Source organism: Choloepus didactylus, chromosome 22 (genome assembly GCF_015220235.1).
Source record: "Choloepus didactylus isolate mChoDid1 chromosome 22, mChoDid1.pri, whole genome shotgun sequence".
Lineage (NCBI taxonomy): Eukaryota > Metazoa > Chordata > Mammalia > Pilosa > Megalonychidae > Choloepus > Choloepus didactylus.
This window is the reverse complement of record NC_051328.1, coordinates 29,517,609-29,534,379: the sequence shown is the minus strand read 5'-3', so window position 1 is coordinate 29,534,379 and position 16,771 is coordinate 29,517,609. Positions and strand designations below refer to the sequence as shown.

Below are 16,771 nucleotides of genomic sequence, written 5' to 3'. Positions count from 1 at the left end.
CCCTTTGCTTTAAGGCACCTTCCAAGGGCATGGGGGGGGGGGGGAATCCCCCCACTTAGATTTACTGTGCAATCTGTTTCCTGATTACCCCTAGACCTACCAGTTATCAAGAAGCTTTAACTCGTCCTCACAAACTATGTAACAAGCGAGAGTCCAACAGGAAGGGTGGAGCACACAGAGTCCAGTCCCGGGACTAAGACTCCAAAACAGTATCAAAACCCTCTCTTTACAGCACTCAGAATCACTGAGTCACATATGTGTAAAGCTTACCTATTACATCTCTACAATTTATAGCATTCAAGACCAAAACTCAAGGTTACATTCCCTATCCAAACATTCTCAATAGCCCTCTGTTTGGGGCTAAAATTAGCTTGAAAAAAAAAATCGCTAAAGTGGAAATCCCGTTTTGGCCATCCTTACATAAAGAGTTATAAAGAAAACTTAGAACTGGATCTACCTCCCTACAACATGCTCCAGAAAAGAAGACTCTTTTGAGCACAGTCTGTCCTTAGCAGAAAGTCTTCTTTTTCAGAGGACAGAATACTGGCAATAAACAAGATTAAAAAAAAAGTGCAAGTCCTCACTTGGTGTGTTGCTCTGCAGAGGGGTCTCCAAGGGGCGAGTCAGAAGGTAGAAGTGTTCGCAGGCATGTAACGGGATACTAACCGGCTCCTCGGTGGACAGACCCAGCTCGTATGCCCACTACAAATGGACAGATTGATTTGTAGGTGGGAAGAGGAAAAGAAATACAAATGAGCAAGTTCCGCCTCTGGAAAAGGGGTTAATTTCAAGTGGTTTGTGTGTACTACTCTTGCTACAGTGTCAAGTGCAGAAAGCCAAGCATCAGCCTGCTTTAGTTCAATTATTTGGATGAGGAGCAATACTTTACTTTTTAAACCCTGAACATTACTTTTAGATCAAAGGAACATAGATTTACCAACTAGTAAAGGAAGCACATGGAGACCTTTTAACAAAATGCCAGGCCTCAACCAGAAATCTCAAATACCAATCACTGAGTAAACTTCACATGGCAAAAAGTGTTTCCTAGGTCACCATAAGACTGCTGAGTAGAACAGAAGAGACCAGTTTGCCTTAAAAACACAGCTTAGTGTTCTGGAAACTGAGTCCATGCTCCTGACACAATGAAAGACCCTAATACTTAACTTGCTAGGAAATGTAACACCAGAGAGAGACCCCAGGTCAACACCCAACTGTTCCCTGGCCTTCCCAACCAGGACGGCACCAACAGACCCAGGATGGAAGACGGCTAAGGAGACAGATGTAGGTTTCTGGTTTAGAATACAGGAATTCTGAGTTTCCCGGTTCAATGTAGTTCCTGATGGCTGTTTAATCAGTCACAATATTGAGCTGACTCTTCTACACCAAAAAATCCTAAAGACAGAAGTCAGATAAGAAAACCAGCAAGCCAATGCTGTGGCTAACCTACCTGACCAGCACAGTTGACAAAATACTGGCATTCGATCTGTCCTTTATCTGTCTCCACGCCAGTGACTTGACCTTTTTTGATAATTACATGAAGGACAGCTGTCCGGTCATAGATCTGAACACCTGTTCCAAGGTAAAAAAAGAGTTGGCGCATCAGCTGATGTTCCAGAATTGGGGCATCTGTAGCAGATTCTCAACCCATTAAGAACAGTGAAAACATCAGGCTAATGTCTTAATTTAAAAAAACAAATCAAAACAAAAAACCCTAGGAACCACATCCTTGAACCTGAATAAATGAGCCTTTCCTAATTTGAAAATAGCAGGCCAATTAAAAAATGACGAGTACACAGTAAGTAAATTCCAGGAATCGTAACAGGGGCAGAGGAGAGGAAGCCCAGACAGAGCATCCTAAATTCTAACCTACCCACACCAAGAGTCAGGTCACCCACAATATGTAACACCCTGCACATCGGTAAGTTTTCCCCTTAATCATTTCCACACTCAGGCAGGATTTCACTTGTGGATTAAGCCAAGATAGGTTCTATCCTTGGAGCTTCTCAAATCCTGTGCAGAAAAAAATCCCCGTAACGTCTGAGTGTATTAATCAGTTCCAACAGCACTAAAAGCGGTTTCTTGAAACTTTAATACAAAAAATGTGGGCATGACAGAAAATATTTAACACACATTAAAAAAAAAAACAAGTAACTTTAAGATTCAGTGTTCAAAAGCAGAAACTGAATACGCCAATGAATTTTTCCAGAGTCAAGTTGGTGCCACTGCCTACTGTGAGACACCTTCTTAGACACCCCCTTCCTTCCTCACCGCCTTAACAGCACCCTAATATCTTACCATTTTGGGAAGCAGCACTTGCCAGGGCAAGAGCCACGTCAGCAGAGGACACCACTGCATCATCGGGGACGTGCATGGCCCCTACCAGGTCGTGCACGTTGAGGAGAGGGTGAAGCTTGGCCACCTTCTTGGGGGAGATGATCTCGGAAGGGATGCCCATGACACTGCCACGGAACACAGAGGGACAATGACGGTCATAGGCCCCGTGGCAGAGGTCAGTCTGGCAGGAAAGTCAGGACAGGCTCTAGCCACATACATACTTCAGCCTTGAGCTGATGCGCTTCAGGGAGATGAGCCGGTCCTGGGTCTGGGCCAGATGGATTGAGCCTGTCCTCACGTAACCTGTAAGAAAAAGCAGCCCATAATGTGACAGATCAGGCAAAATGCAGGGTGGCAAGATAGCACACCGGGTTATAAGTTGGGAGGCCTGCGCTGAGTCCTGAGACTGCCACTTAATGTCCCTGGCAAGTGAATTTGGTTCCTCTGAGGTTCTAGTGAAAATTAAAAGTGCACCAGATGCACTAACCACCCTTCCATTCCCTATCCAAACATTCTAGCTCAGAGGTTTGTGAGGCTCAAACGAGACACTAACGTCCATGAAGACAATTTTATGATTTAAAAAAAACAAAAAAACAAAAAAACATGCTGGAAGGGTGGGGTGGATGCTCCTTAGAGCCCACCCCCATACTCCAGTGCTTTAGGCAACTGCACGCTTTCTCATCCTACCAGGGTGTAACCCTCAGTGAAGGCCACTCATAGCTATGGCCACCAGAGGTCGGGCCTCACTGTCCTTCCCACAGTCACACAGCCACCTGGCAACGCTCAGCCCGTCAGACCCTCCTAGAACACCCAGTCTAGAGCAAGCAGGTGAACACTGGAGCTCACTTCCCAGGAGCAGTAGATCCTGGAAAGACCATTCCAGTTACAGCTGGGGCACTGCCAATTCCACAGATCCCCAATGTCCTTCTAGCAAACTCCTTTTTGCCCACATTAGCTAGAGTAGACTTCTGTTGTTTGCAATCGACAAAGCTGATACAACCATTATTACACTTGACATCCTCCCAAAAGCAATGACTCCCAATGCTTACAAAGAAAATGTTAAATCAAGCAGGTATCAAAAAGGAGGTATGGTTGGGATAATCTAAATATTTTCTTAATTTCTCTTGAAATCATCAAATAAATACACCCTTCATTGTCATGACAAGAAAGCCCCAGCTTGGAGAACTGGAATTTCAGAGCTTGGTTTGAGGAAACAAGGGATTTACTGGACTAGTACAGTGATGGTGGCCAAGGGGCTGTCAGCCAACTGGACTCTGAATTTCAACTTAAGACAGATAAAAAGTTCAGCAGCTACTTTCCCCTCACTACCAAAGACTACACAAGAGAACACCACTGTGTGTGTACTTACATGATACATCATGTTGTACTGTGTAAAAACATATTCCCCCAAAATAGAACCACAAATCCTACAGGCTCAGCATGTCATCGTTAACAAGATTAAAATTCCACCATTTTCCCAGAGGACTTTCCAGGTTTGAACTACAGCAATTCTAGCAAATGATTAACCTTTGTCAAAGGTTAAGAGCCATAAAAAAGACCTCTTACAAATCGCTATGAAAAAAGGAGACACATACTACTTAATGGCATTTTAAAGACATAAATGGCCTGAAGGAAATGTAAATTGGAATCTCAAACTTTTTTCCCTCCCTCAGATAAGCAAAAATTATCAACGCCCAATGTTGGGAAGACGGTAAAGGAACACACTGGCCGAGAGGGCACAACCCTTTTGCGGAGGCTTGGCGATACCTATGGAGGTTTAAAAAATGCATGACCTTCGTCCAAATCATCTCTCTTCCAGGAATCTGTCCTTTAGAAACAGCACGAGAGAATAAAGACAGACAAGGACCTTTACTGAATCGTTACTCATGAAGGCAAGAAAAGGGACTCGTGGAACGGCAGGCGCTGGGGAAGCAGGCACCAGCCTCCGCACACACACACGCCAGCTCACACGCCGAGCAGCAGGCAGGGAGACAGCCTTGGGCGTGCTGAGCCAGAAGGCAGCCCATGTGCACTTTTACTTAACCACTATCACACGTTTTACTGTATCTGAGGAAACAGAAAGATAAGAAATTAAATCAATACTTGTGAGAAACAGTTCCAGATACAAAAGATGGCACAGAGAGCACAGGATAAATTGCTAAATGAACAGCACTGACAAAAGGATGTGAGAGTTTGGAGAAAGACTAGATCCATGTGGGCTGAATGGTGTGGAGTTGACACCACGTGAAATACTGGTATATCAAGATATTATGCCTGGGTAGGATGGACAGCTTGAGAGAAGCAGCAGGCAGTTATTTTCCAACTTTGGAAACATATACCAACCTATCTGGCTGGTTAGAAGAGAAACTATAATTTGTCAGTTGGATTTCTGCTTTGTGTAAGTCAGGGGTTCTCAGGCCTGGCTGCATATTGGAATCACTTGGGAAGTATTAAAAAGTCAGGGGGCTCTTTTCCTCTCTGGCTGCTTGAGGATCACCCGCCATCATGAATGACACGGTAACCATCCAGACCAGGAAATTCATGACCAACCAACTACTTCAGCGGAAACAAATGGTCATCGATGTTCTTCACCCTGGAAAGGCAACAGTACCTAAGACAGAAATTCAGGAAAAACTAGCGAAAATGTACAAGACTACACCAGATGTCATCTTTGTATTTGGAGTCAGAACCCATTTTGGTGGTGGCAGACAACTGGCTTTGGCATGATTTATGGCTCCTTGGATTATGCAAAGAAAAATGAACCCAAACACAGACTTGCAAGACATGGTCTGTATGAGAAGAAAAAGACCTCCAGAAAACAGCAAAAGGAATGAAAGAACAGAATGAAGAAAGTCAGGGGGACTGCAAAGGCCAATGCTGGTACTGGCAAAAAGTGAGCTGGAGATTGGATAACAGAAGGAGTAACGATTCTTCAATGACCTGATCTGTGATTGTGCAGATTTTACCAGAGGATTAATAAAACTAAAAACTTTGATATGTTTGGTTGTTTGAAATATATTTGAAGTTTACTGGAAGTGTTATAAAATCAGTTCTGCTGTTATGGCAGATTTACATTGATGCTCAGGGTTCACATTGTCCCATTAAACATTCCATCATGAAAACTCAATCTAATGATGGGAGAGTGTTTGTCCTTCCTTTAATTGCATGAAGATCTCAGGTGCAGAACACTGGCAACATGGGATCATCGAGGCCAGGCTGGTGTGCACACCAGCGCGCACTTGTTTGGTCTTTGAAAGAGATCTGAATCATTTTTGGTCTTCTGGACTCCCAACTTATTGTTAACTTAAATTGTCTGCTGATCACAGTGGGAATTAAAATTTCTAGAACACATTTTCATCATTTATCCTGAAGTAAACAGGATATCAAAATTGGAAAAAAAAAAGGGGGGGGTGTTGGGCTTCCCCACCTCGATGGTTGCTGATGAGCTCAGAGACATAGGGGACTGGTGGTTTGATGGGCTGAGCCCTCTACCAAGGGACTTGCACTTGGCAAGACTGTTGCTTCAAAGGAGAGGCTAGGCCTGCCTATAATTGTGCCTAAGAGCCTCCTCCCAAATGCCTCTTTGTTACTCAGATGAGGCCCTTGGTCTCTCTAGCTGAGCCAACTTGGCAGGTGAAATCACTGCCCTCCCCCCTACGTGGGATCTGACACCCAGGGGAGTGAATCTCCCTGGCAACGTGGAATATGACTCCTGGGGAGGAATCTAGACCTGGCATCGGGGGATGGAGAACATCTTGACCAAAAGGGGGATGTGAAAGGAAATGAAATAAGCTTCAGTGACAGATTCCAGGAGCCAAGAGGTCACTCTGGTGGGCACTCTTATGCACAACATAGACAACCCTCTTTAGGTTCTAATGAATTGGAATAGCTAGCAGTAAATACCTGAAACTAGCAAACTACAACCCAGAAACCATGAATCTTGAAGATGATTGTATAAAAATGTAGCTTATGAGGGGTGACAATGTGATTGGGAAAGCCATACGGACCACACACCCCTCTGTCCAGTGTATGGATGAATGAGTAGAAAAATGGGGGCAAAAGAAAAAAAAAACCACCCAGTGTTCTTTTTTACTTGAATCGTTCTTTTTCACTTAATTTTTATTCTTATTATTTTTGTGTGTATGGTAATGAAAATGTTCAAAAGTTAATTTTGGTGATGAACACACAACCATATAATGGTACCGTGAACAACTGAATGTATGCTTTGTATGACTGCATGCCATGAATATAGCTCAGTAAAAATGAATTAAAAAAAAAAATGACCCAGCAGGCCTGGACTGAGGCCTGGACACAGGTGATTCCTGTGTGCAGTGGCTGCTGCCACATATTGGCAGACAAGCTTCAAAAAGTAACCACATCTAAGGCCCCTCCCCAAGCAAAGAAATTTACCAGAATCTCCGGAGGTGGGACCCCAGCATCTGCACTTTCTATATGCTCCCTGGGTGATTTCTTTTTAATTAGAGGGAGGTGGGGGAGGAAGAGGAGGTAAGGTTTTATCATCATTTCCAACTTAGCAATTCCTCAGTCTTTGTCTTGCTTGACCTTGGCATTTTTGAAGAGTAGAAACCATGTATTTTGCAGAAAGTCCCTCAATCTGGATTTCCCTGATGTTTTCTCATAATGAGATCCAGGTTATGGATTTTGGGCAGGAACATCCCAGAAGAGAAGGCTTCCTTCTCAGTGCATCATGACAACTCTCGGTTAGTCCCACTCTTGTTGACATCAATTCTGAATCACTTAGTAAATTAAAGTGGTATCTGCAGGTTTCTCCACTGTACAGTTACTATTTTTCCCTTCGTAATTAATAAGTAATTTGTGGGGAGATACTTTGCCAGACCTTTTAAATATCCTGTTTTCCCCTCAAAATTTCACCTACTAGTTATAGCATCCATTGGTGATTCTTGCCTAAAATCATTAACATTATAATAGTGATTTTCTAAGTCCACCATTCCTTTATACTTATTAGTTGGCATTCCTCAGGAAGGCAGTTTTCACTTCTTTAATTTCTGTTTATTTTATCAATATGGACTCATGGTTCCTATTTTATACAATGGGCCCTAATCCAGTGCTCTCATCTATTTTCTTGCTCAAATTATTCCAGATTTAACTCGTGGGAGTCCCTTGTCTTTCCGACACGGCCACCATCATTCTTGGAGCACCTCCCTCCTTTCTGACCCAAGATGTTCCAGGCTCACTAATCTACACTTTCCCAGCCCAGGCAGGAATCAGCCACTTCTTTAAGAAGCTCTGGTTCCGTTGAGAGGAGTCAGCTTTTTGAAACCAAGAGCCGGGCACTGGATGTGCTCGTGCTACTAGGGTACCACTGCTCCTGAACCCTCTCAACAATCAGAGCTGGGAATGTGCCCTTCCTCTCGTACACACACACTCTTACTGAAAACCATGATTTCATACCAATACCTTCAGTTCCAGTCCACTACTGCAGGGCTCTTTCCAGTTATTCCCTCTTCCATATTTGTAACTCCCTCATCCAATGATGAGAAATGGCTCCCTTTATCCTATATTTACTCATCTGCTCAATTCTAGAACACATGGAAAGCAGAATGGTCGGCCAAACCACTGCAAAAAACAAACCTGCTAAGGATCAATCTTTGTTCACATTTTTCCTTTAGATGCAGGATCCATAGTCGAAATACTGGGGTCAGAGTTCCCCAGAAAAACAGTTCCCCAGGGTAGTTCCCCACCCCCCTTTAGTGTGGTGTTTATTCATCTGAAATAATAGGTTCCTTTATTTCTAAAGGTAGTTCCTTATTTTTTAAATGGTATTGTTACATTTTGGGTTCTTCTCCCCATCCTTGATGATTTTCTTTTATATATGAGTATGCAAAATGTTAACAGGGTTCCGTATGTTAAAGCTATTCGGAGTAACCTCAGAAGGACCCCACCTTCCCAGTCCTCCACCCTTGCAAACCATTATCCTTACCCCAAAGGCAACCAGTCTCAGAAGTTTCTGATTTATCCTTCCTGTGTTTCTTTTGGCAAAATTAAGCAGTAACTTGTATTTTTCTCATGTCTCCTTATTTCTTAACAAGTAACAAATTGTATGTACGCCTTCATACTTTTTTTTCTCTTATTTAACAGCATCTCCCAGAAATCACTCCATAGCAGTCCACAGAGATCTTGCTTGTTCTCTCTCAGCTGCTTAGTAAGTAGTCCACTGGGAGGAGGAACCATTTGACTCAACAATCTCCTATACAGAGGCATTTCAGTTTGCAATTAAACAGGGTTGCAAAGAATAATCTTGTACATATCTATTTGTGTAGAAAACATTAAGTGGAAAAAACAAGATATATAGTAACATGTTTAATACAATCCCATTTTGGTTAAAAAAAAAAGTGTATTTGCATGTATGTGTATATATATATAAATATACATTATATATGTACATATTTTTTTAACCCACTAAGGAATTTCTAAAACTTGATTTGTCTTTGTCTTAGAACTAGTTTAACCTCCCTACATGTAGGTTTCTTCATCTGTAAAAGAATGACACTTCCTTATAAGATAAAATAATATATGGAATATTCTCAAGATTATTAGAATTTTTATTCACATTTATTTAGTCAACAAAAATTATATCATTGGAAACCAAAGCACTGCAGAAACTGCTATCTGGCACAGTCAGGAAATGAAGGACTCTCACAGTGAGCCAGTAATTCTGACTAAAAGGCAGCTGACGTTCCCCACACAGGGATGAACTATCTTCAGAGGATTAGCATACAATACTCTTATCATTATGTCTAGATTGTACATAAGGTCACTTCATCTTTAATGATACAGAAGCATTCACTGAACAGTAATTATCATGGTAATGTACACATGTATGTTCTGCTGGCTAACAGAAATTTCTCCGTCAGTGAAGTCCCCTGAATTTTCTTTCATGTATGGCTCGTGTACTACAATGGGGATGATGGGTTTAGGCTGATCCCCTTAATTCCCCTTGTCTGACTTCCTCACCACATCCCTCCCTGCCCCCTGCCCCACCAAAGCCCCACAGCACCAAAGAGAAAACAGGTCAAATAAGGGGTTTCAGACTGTGATCCAGAATTAAAGCTAAGCTAACTTACCTTCTAGAAAAGAGGCTATGAACCTGATTCCTTTGGAACCTAAACAGCTTAGTGATGGCTGGTGACAGCTCAGCAACGGTCTAGTAACAGAACCATCATGGAAGGTTCTCTAGACCATGCAACAGTAGCTCCATCTGTGGGCCCATTATCCGGACCCTCTTCTGACTCAAACCCTGGTCAATAATAGAGCCAAGCAGTTTGTTGCCATCAAATTAAATCCAAACAACAGGGACTGTTTCCCACCTGTCCTGCATGTGGCAGGCTGTCTTCACTAGTAAAAGCAGGAGACAGCACAGCAGGAATTACTTGTACCATATTCCAACTGAGAGCCCTTGCCTCTCAAACGGAGCCTGCCAAGTTCAATGACACATGTGGAGTCAGGAACTGGCATGTCCTTGACAGTGCGTCTCCTTCAACTGTACATCCTAGGAGGCCTGTTTGCCTCACCCTAGTCCCCATCCTACTTAAAGGCCAAACAAGAGTCTCTTCCTTCCCTGCCCCTACAATTCCTCTCCTAGCATCTCCTCTCTTCACTTTCATGTCTATCAAATCCTAGTTACAAGAAATTCAGTCCTAGTTTACAATTACAAATACAGTTAGCTTATGAAAGTATGAATTATGTTAAGTAGACATGATATAAACCCTTACTTTCTGATCAACATCTGAAATGATCCAAGTCTCCCCTCCCCTAATTAAAATTGTGTCCTATGTCACATCATTTCCAAGTTGATGAGGCAGGGAAACTGTAAACTGGGCTGACACTATGACCACAAACAGAGCCACTTCAGTTAGTGCACAAAAAAAGCCCCATTCTTTGTCAGGATTAGTCATGGATTATCTGTGATCTGAATTATGCTAGGTCTTCAAAACAGCAACCTGCACATGGACAAGTGCCCTGAATGTCATCACTGGGCCTTGCCACCCCCTCATTCTAATGCGTGTGGTGACCAAGAGGTCTCATTAGCCTGGACACCAGGCTTGACTCTGGGCTATCAGCCCTACTCCCAAGACTTCTGGTTAATCCATCCCCTTACAACACACTGACAGGCCCCTCTCCACCTTGTCATCATATGAGATCACAGGGTACATCAGTCTTCCTGTTCTTCAAACAATTCCTATTTTTTTCTAGTACTATTTAGCTTACAAAGCCTGTGTCCTTTTTTCCCCTCACTGCACATATTAGGAGAAGTATATGTCTATGCTTTATAGTCAGAAATATACTTAATAGCAACTGGTGCAATTCTGTGTGACAAACTAGGATGTAACTGTCAAGAACCTAGAATTAAATTCTCTCTCCTCTTCTTTGTTTGGGAGTCAAGTATTACCGCTTCCTATATTCAAATGAGTGAACTATACAGGAAACGGCCCAGGAAAACTTTCATATGGTGATACCAATAAAGAATGTGGAAAGGGATCTTGGATATTGATTGAACCCCCTCATTTTACAGATAGGGAAAATGAAGATAGCTCAACAAGCTCAATGACCTGCCCAAGTTACACCCTGGCTAGTGGCTGAGCCTGGACTAAGACCCAACTCTTAATTACTAAATCAGCAGGCAAACCTGGTGTAGGATCAAATACAGTACTGCATAAAAGGTCTGGGGAACAGGCAGACCAAAAGATGGCAGGTCACCTGCTTACCTGTTTGGATCCCTGTTTCTTGCTCTAACTGACTGTAGAGTTTGTTTGAGTAGTCTGCCATCTTCTGCTCGATGATCAAGTGTCTGGCAGTGCTCAGGATGCCAGCGCAGAGCCTTGTGGAGCCAGCAGCCAGCCTGCAGGATGGGCACAAAAAGCTCTCAGGTAGACTCATGTAGTTGTGAAATACAACACGTGTAAGGCTCTTCATTACTGCATGGTTGTAGTATCAAAAGATGGGAAACAACTTCGATGGCTGTCAACACAAGACTGATTTAAAAATTTGGAGTTCATCTACACAATGGATTATGCAGCCAAAAACAAATAAAGGAATGAGAAAACTCTTTTCCTACCTACATGGAACAATCATAATGAAACAAGCAAGGTGAGGAACAGAGGTGAAGGTATGCTACCATTTGTATACCAAAAGGGAACAGAACAACTGAATACTCAGACACAAACATGCATATCCACAAACATGTATTTGCTTATATACACAAACATGTATTTGCTTATATACACAGAGGACGAATCTGGAATGATATACAGGAACTTAATAGTTGCCTCCACAGAGAGAAACCTGTAGTTAGAAGTCTGGAAAAGAAGGGAGACTGCCCTGTATATTTTTTCATAGGTTTTCTATTCTGAATCATGTAAATGTATTTCCTATTGAGACATAAATAAAATTTATATTTTAAAAATGTTCTCCAATTTGTGGTAGGCAATAGAATATAAAAAATCCCATTAATGTTAGGGCCCAAAGACCCAGCTTTGCAAAGGACCCAAATGTCAAGAAAGCAGGAATGAAGGGATGGTACATGCTACAAGCATAAACCTCCAAGACATCATGTCGCATGAAATAAGCCAGACACAAAGAGACAGGTACTGCATCATTCCACTTATAGGAAATAATCAGAATATGCAAATGTACAGAGATTGAAAGTTAAAGTACAGATAACAGGCAGGAGGTGGGGTAGAATGGGGAGATAATGCATAATGGGTACAGAGTTTCTATCTGGGGTGATGGAAAAGTTCTGGTCATGGATGGCGGTAATGGCAGCACACCACCATGGCTGTAATTAATTCAGCTAAATTATATGCTTGGAAGTGGCTGAGATGGAAAATTTTATGTTGTACATATGTTCCCACAATTTAAAAAAAAAAGAAAAAGAAAAAAGGAGAGAAACTAAAGAACAGGCAATGACAACTAAATGCAATACATGATCCTCGGCTGGATATAATAACGGAGCAGAAAATGACCAAAAGGACCTTATTGGGAAATACAAAAAAATTGGAATATGGACTGTAAGCTTTATGTTACTGTTAGATTTCTTGAACTTGAGAACTACATTTAAGGTGGTTACATAAGTGAGCATCCTTGTTCTTAGGAAATATACACGGAAGTCTTAAGTGTTCAAGGAGAATGATGCCTGCAAACTGCTCTCCAATGTTTAGAATACAGACAGATAAAAAGACAGACAGGCAGACAGATAAATAATTAATGGACAGATACAATGGTACAGCAAATGTGGCAAAATGAATCTAGGTGAGGGGGTATGCTACAGTTCTCTGCATGGGTTTTGTATTATTTATGCAACTGTCTTGTAACTTTGAAATTATTTCAAAATAATGAGTGTTCAAAAAAAAATAAGAGAAACAGGATGAGCAGGTTGTACTTTTAGAGACGACACAGTCAACAGAATCCCTGGTACTAGGAGTCCTGCTGGTTGTACGTATCACAGGATTCAGTGTTTGGGCTGCGACTAAGTTCTGCCCCCTTACCAATTCCCCCTTTATTCCTGTTGATGATAAAACTCCCACATTTCATGGCAGCACAGCCTGAAACCTACATTTCTCAGCCTCTCTTCTGTCTTATTTTGGCCTTGAGAATAAATTCCTGCCAAGGTTCTATGAGTAGAATTTATGTGGACCACTTTAGAGCGATGTCCTCTGAAAAGAAAATCATCTGCCCGCTCCTTTCTACCGTCGCCTGCTTTGTGGACTGGATGGGGACAAGGTGCCAGGGATTAAGCCTGACCTTGCCAAGAAGGGCAGGACTGAGGGGATGGGAGAACAAAGAGTAAAAGGAGTCTGGTTCTCCATGTGATCCTGCAGAGCTGAGGCAAAGGGCCAGCCACAATCTTTCATGCGAGGAAGAAATAAGCTTCCGTCTTCTTTGGGCCACCCTATGGTGTGGGGACATGAGGTTGCTCACTCAGGCTTCACCTTTAGCAATGGAAGTGGCAGCTTGAGGCAGTAGCCCTCTGGGGCCTGGCGTGGTGGAGTCAGCGCAGGAATTCCCACCCGCCCCTAACTGCTGCAAGATCACTTCAGTGGCCCCTCCAGCATTACAGGGCTCAAGAGAGTCTGCCTGTTTGTGCCTTTTGAGTTAGGGTCAAGTTGTTTTTCATCTTTGTAACCTCAATGTCTAGCAAATAAAAAGCACAATTTAATATATTTTGGGGTCAAAAAGCACATAAAATTGTGCTGTTGGAAGAAACATGAGTGAGACGCTGTTTCTATCCTCATACAAATCACAGTGCAACTGCAAAACCATAAGAGGAAGGGCAGCTGGGAACACGATAAGGAGGACCAGCTCAGAAAAAGGCTTATAATTCTGCATGAGAGAAGAAAGAAGCAGTGAGTAACAGAGGAAACACCGAGATCCAGACTCACAAAGTCAACTGCCTAATATTCTCTCTCCTTGGACTTCCCACAGGCACCTCAAACTCTACAAATCACTCCTAGCACAGTGCCCTCTTTTGGATGGTGGTTCCAAAAGGAAAAATTAGCAATCACCCTGGATTCTTCTTACTCTCTCATCTGCAGACACCCATTGTTGCTGAGTTCTGTGGCTCATCCCTTACACATCCTTCACAGATCTTTTCCTCACTCTCCATCACCAATACCACTTGCTTAGTTCAGGCCCCCAATCTTTCTCCCCTGCCTTTGTTCTACACTGCCCCCTATACTGCCCCAAATTAACTCCCCACATTATTCCAGAGTATCACATCTAAAATGTGAATACAATCATGCTGGTCCTTTGTGTCATCACTATTCTAAGTCTTTGGTCTCTGCCACAACATGTAAGACCCTGTGCTTTAGCTCCTGAATATGTAATTAGTTTCATCTACCTGCAGTAACCTGTACAATCTCTACCTGTCTGCACTACTGCCCTACCTCTAATTACCCATGATGTTACTGCCATGTCCCTTTGCTTTACCCCTACCTGGAACTCCTTTCAGCCCACAGCTGGCTCCCTTACCACGCCCAAACTTCACCTGCCTTACTCCTACTTAAAGCATCTCATCTTCCTGGAGCAAAAGAGTAACAGACAACTCCTCAAAGCTGTCCAGGTCATAAAGACAAGGAAAGCCTGAGACACCATAACAGCCAGGAGGAGCCTAAGGAAACATGGTAAATGTCATGTGATCTTCTGGATGAAATCCCAGACCAGAAAAAGGGCATTAGGAAAAACTGAGGAAAGAGAGATAAAGAGTGACCTCCGGGTAACAATAATCTAATGCTATGGGTTCATTAATTACAGGTAATGTACCATACTAATGTAAGATGTTAACAACAGAAGAAACTGGGTGCAAGCCGTCTGGAAACGGTATCTCCGCAATCTTCCTCTAAATCTAAAACTATTCCAGAATAAAAGTTTATTTAAAAAATAACAATCTAGACAGACTGTATCCAATTTCATTTCAAGCTCACAGAGGCTGGAGCCCTTGAGCCGCAACATTTGATGTGCATCGCTGCACAACTTTACAACAAAGAGGGAGCAAGGTGGTGAGATGTGATCCTGAGACAACACATCCTTTTAAGGTGTTGGCTTTGTTGAAATCTGCCACCTCTTCAACAATCAGAAAACACTAGCATTATGGAGCATGGCTAAACCAAGCACAGCAGATCCCACTCTTCTGAGAGTCTTCTCTTGCTACTTAGCAACATTTAGATTAGTTGCGGACGGGCAATATTACTGAAAGGGAGGGAATGAGGGAACCCCATACAATTAGTGAAACACAGCCACAAGCCCTGTCCGGTTTGACCCTCACCTGCCCTGTTCCAACAGGACAATATCCTTCCACCCCAGCTTGGAGAGGTGATAGGCCACGGACGTGCCCATGATTCCGCCACCGCAGACGACCACCTGTGCCTGGGCAGGCAGGGCGACAGAATGAGCTTTGGTAGCTGACGCACTGCTTCTTGCTGAGGACCAGGTCTGCCATCCTGGGCTGATTCTTTGCCGCTGGACAGTCGACAGCAATCGGTAAAACATCACGTCCACCAGCAACTAGAAGATGTGCTCTCACTCAGCAAAGAAGGAGGTCCCAAGAATTCAAACTAGACAGAAGAAACCAAACATATTTAATTCTTTTTAAGTCAGGGCAGAGGATTCATGAGAAAAAGCTGTAACAAAGCACAGTAATCATTCACTCAACAAATACCTAAGGACCTCCCGAGTCCCACATGCTTTGCCAGGTGTAGAGATCCAACAGCGAACAAGCCTGAGCAGGGCCCTGCCTTTGTGCAACTTTAGGAACTTGTGTGTGCATGTGGGGTGGGGGGAGCAATCCCTACACAAATATAACAAGTAAACAAGGCTAATGTGACAGAGTCACGAGGACGGTCACTGGAAAAGAGACCTGACAGATGACAAGGCGCGAGCTATATGGCTGTTCCAGTGAGAGGGATGAGCATCGGCCATGAGTCTGAGATGAGAAAACTTGATGAGTTCAAGGACAGAAAGGAGGCCAGAGTGTCTGCTGCTTGATGAGCGAGGGGAGGATCTAAGATGAAGGTGGAGAGGCTGACAGAAACCAGATTACATACAGCCCTTGGAGGCCATCACAAGGAGTCGGGATTTCATTCTAGGAGCAGAGGAATGGAATGATCTGACATGTTTATCCCTGTGGTGAGCCAACTGCAGAAGAATGACAGGAGCAGAGAGATGAGTTAGGAAGCTAATGCAGTAATCCACGTGGGATATCAGGGTGGTAAAACAAGTGTGGTGGTTTGAAGAAAAACATGTTCTTAAATCTCATCCATTCCTGAGTAGGATTTTTGACAAGGTTACTTCAGTTAAGAAGGTGTGACGCACCTCAATCAGGATGGGTCTTAATCTTATTGCTGGAGTCCTTTATAAGGGGACTGAAATTCAGGCAGATGGAGCAGAAAGACACAGAATAAGCAGCCAGAAGCCAAGGGAACACAGAGAGAAAGGAGTGACCAGGAGACGATAGCATGTGCCTTGCCATGTGACAAACTAAGGACAAGGACCACAGTCTGCCAGCCCCAGAACACTGGGAAGAAAGCATCGCCTTGATAACACCTTGATTTGGACTTTCTTTTAGCCTGAAAACTGTAAGCTGATGAATTCCCATTGTATAGGCTGATGCATTGTATGGTATTTGCTTGAGCAGCTGTTCTTAGTTTGCAAAAGTTGACAAAATGCAATATATCAGGAATGGGTTGGTTTTAAAATGGGGATTTATTACTTTATTTTTTTTTTCTTTTTTCTTTTTTTTTTTTTAATCTTCATTTTATTGAGATATATTCACATACCACGCAGTCATACAAAACAAATCGTACTTTCGATTGTTTACAGTACCATTACATAGTGGTACATTCATCACCCAAATCAATCCCTGACACCTTCATTAGCACACACACAAAAATAACAAGAATAA

The 16,771-nt window shown here is 42.9% G+C and overlaps 1 protein-coding gene and 1 pseudogene across 2 annotated transcripts in view; one reads left to right on the top strand and one right to left on the bottom strand.

Moving 5' to 3' along the window:
* PDPR (pyruvate dehydrogenase phosphatase regulatory subunit) overlaps positions 1-16,771 on the bottom strand; it is a 61,408-nt gene that overhangs the window by 23,443 nt on the left and 21,194 nt on the right. For both annotated transcript variants that reach the window (XM_037816459.1, XM_037816458.1), the window contains 6 exons: positions 15,137-15,425; positions 11,082-11,215; positions 2,556-2,637; positions 2,296-2,459; positions 1,448-1,569; positions 585-702 (listed from right to left, as the gene is read on the bottom strand). In XM_037816459.1, coding sequence (XP_037672387.1) covers positions 585-702; positions 1,448-1,569; positions 2,296-2,459; positions 2,556-2,637; positions 11,082-11,215; positions 15,137-15,360 — 844 coding nt within the window. In that variant the 5' untranslated portion in view covers positions 15,361-15,425. The remainder of the gene's footprint in view (positions 1-584; positions 703-1,447; positions 1,570-2,295; positions 2,460-2,555; positions 2,638-11,081; positions 11,216-15,136; positions 15,426-16,771) is intronic.
* Positions 1,807-5,555, top strand: LOC119518989 (annotated as a pseudogene).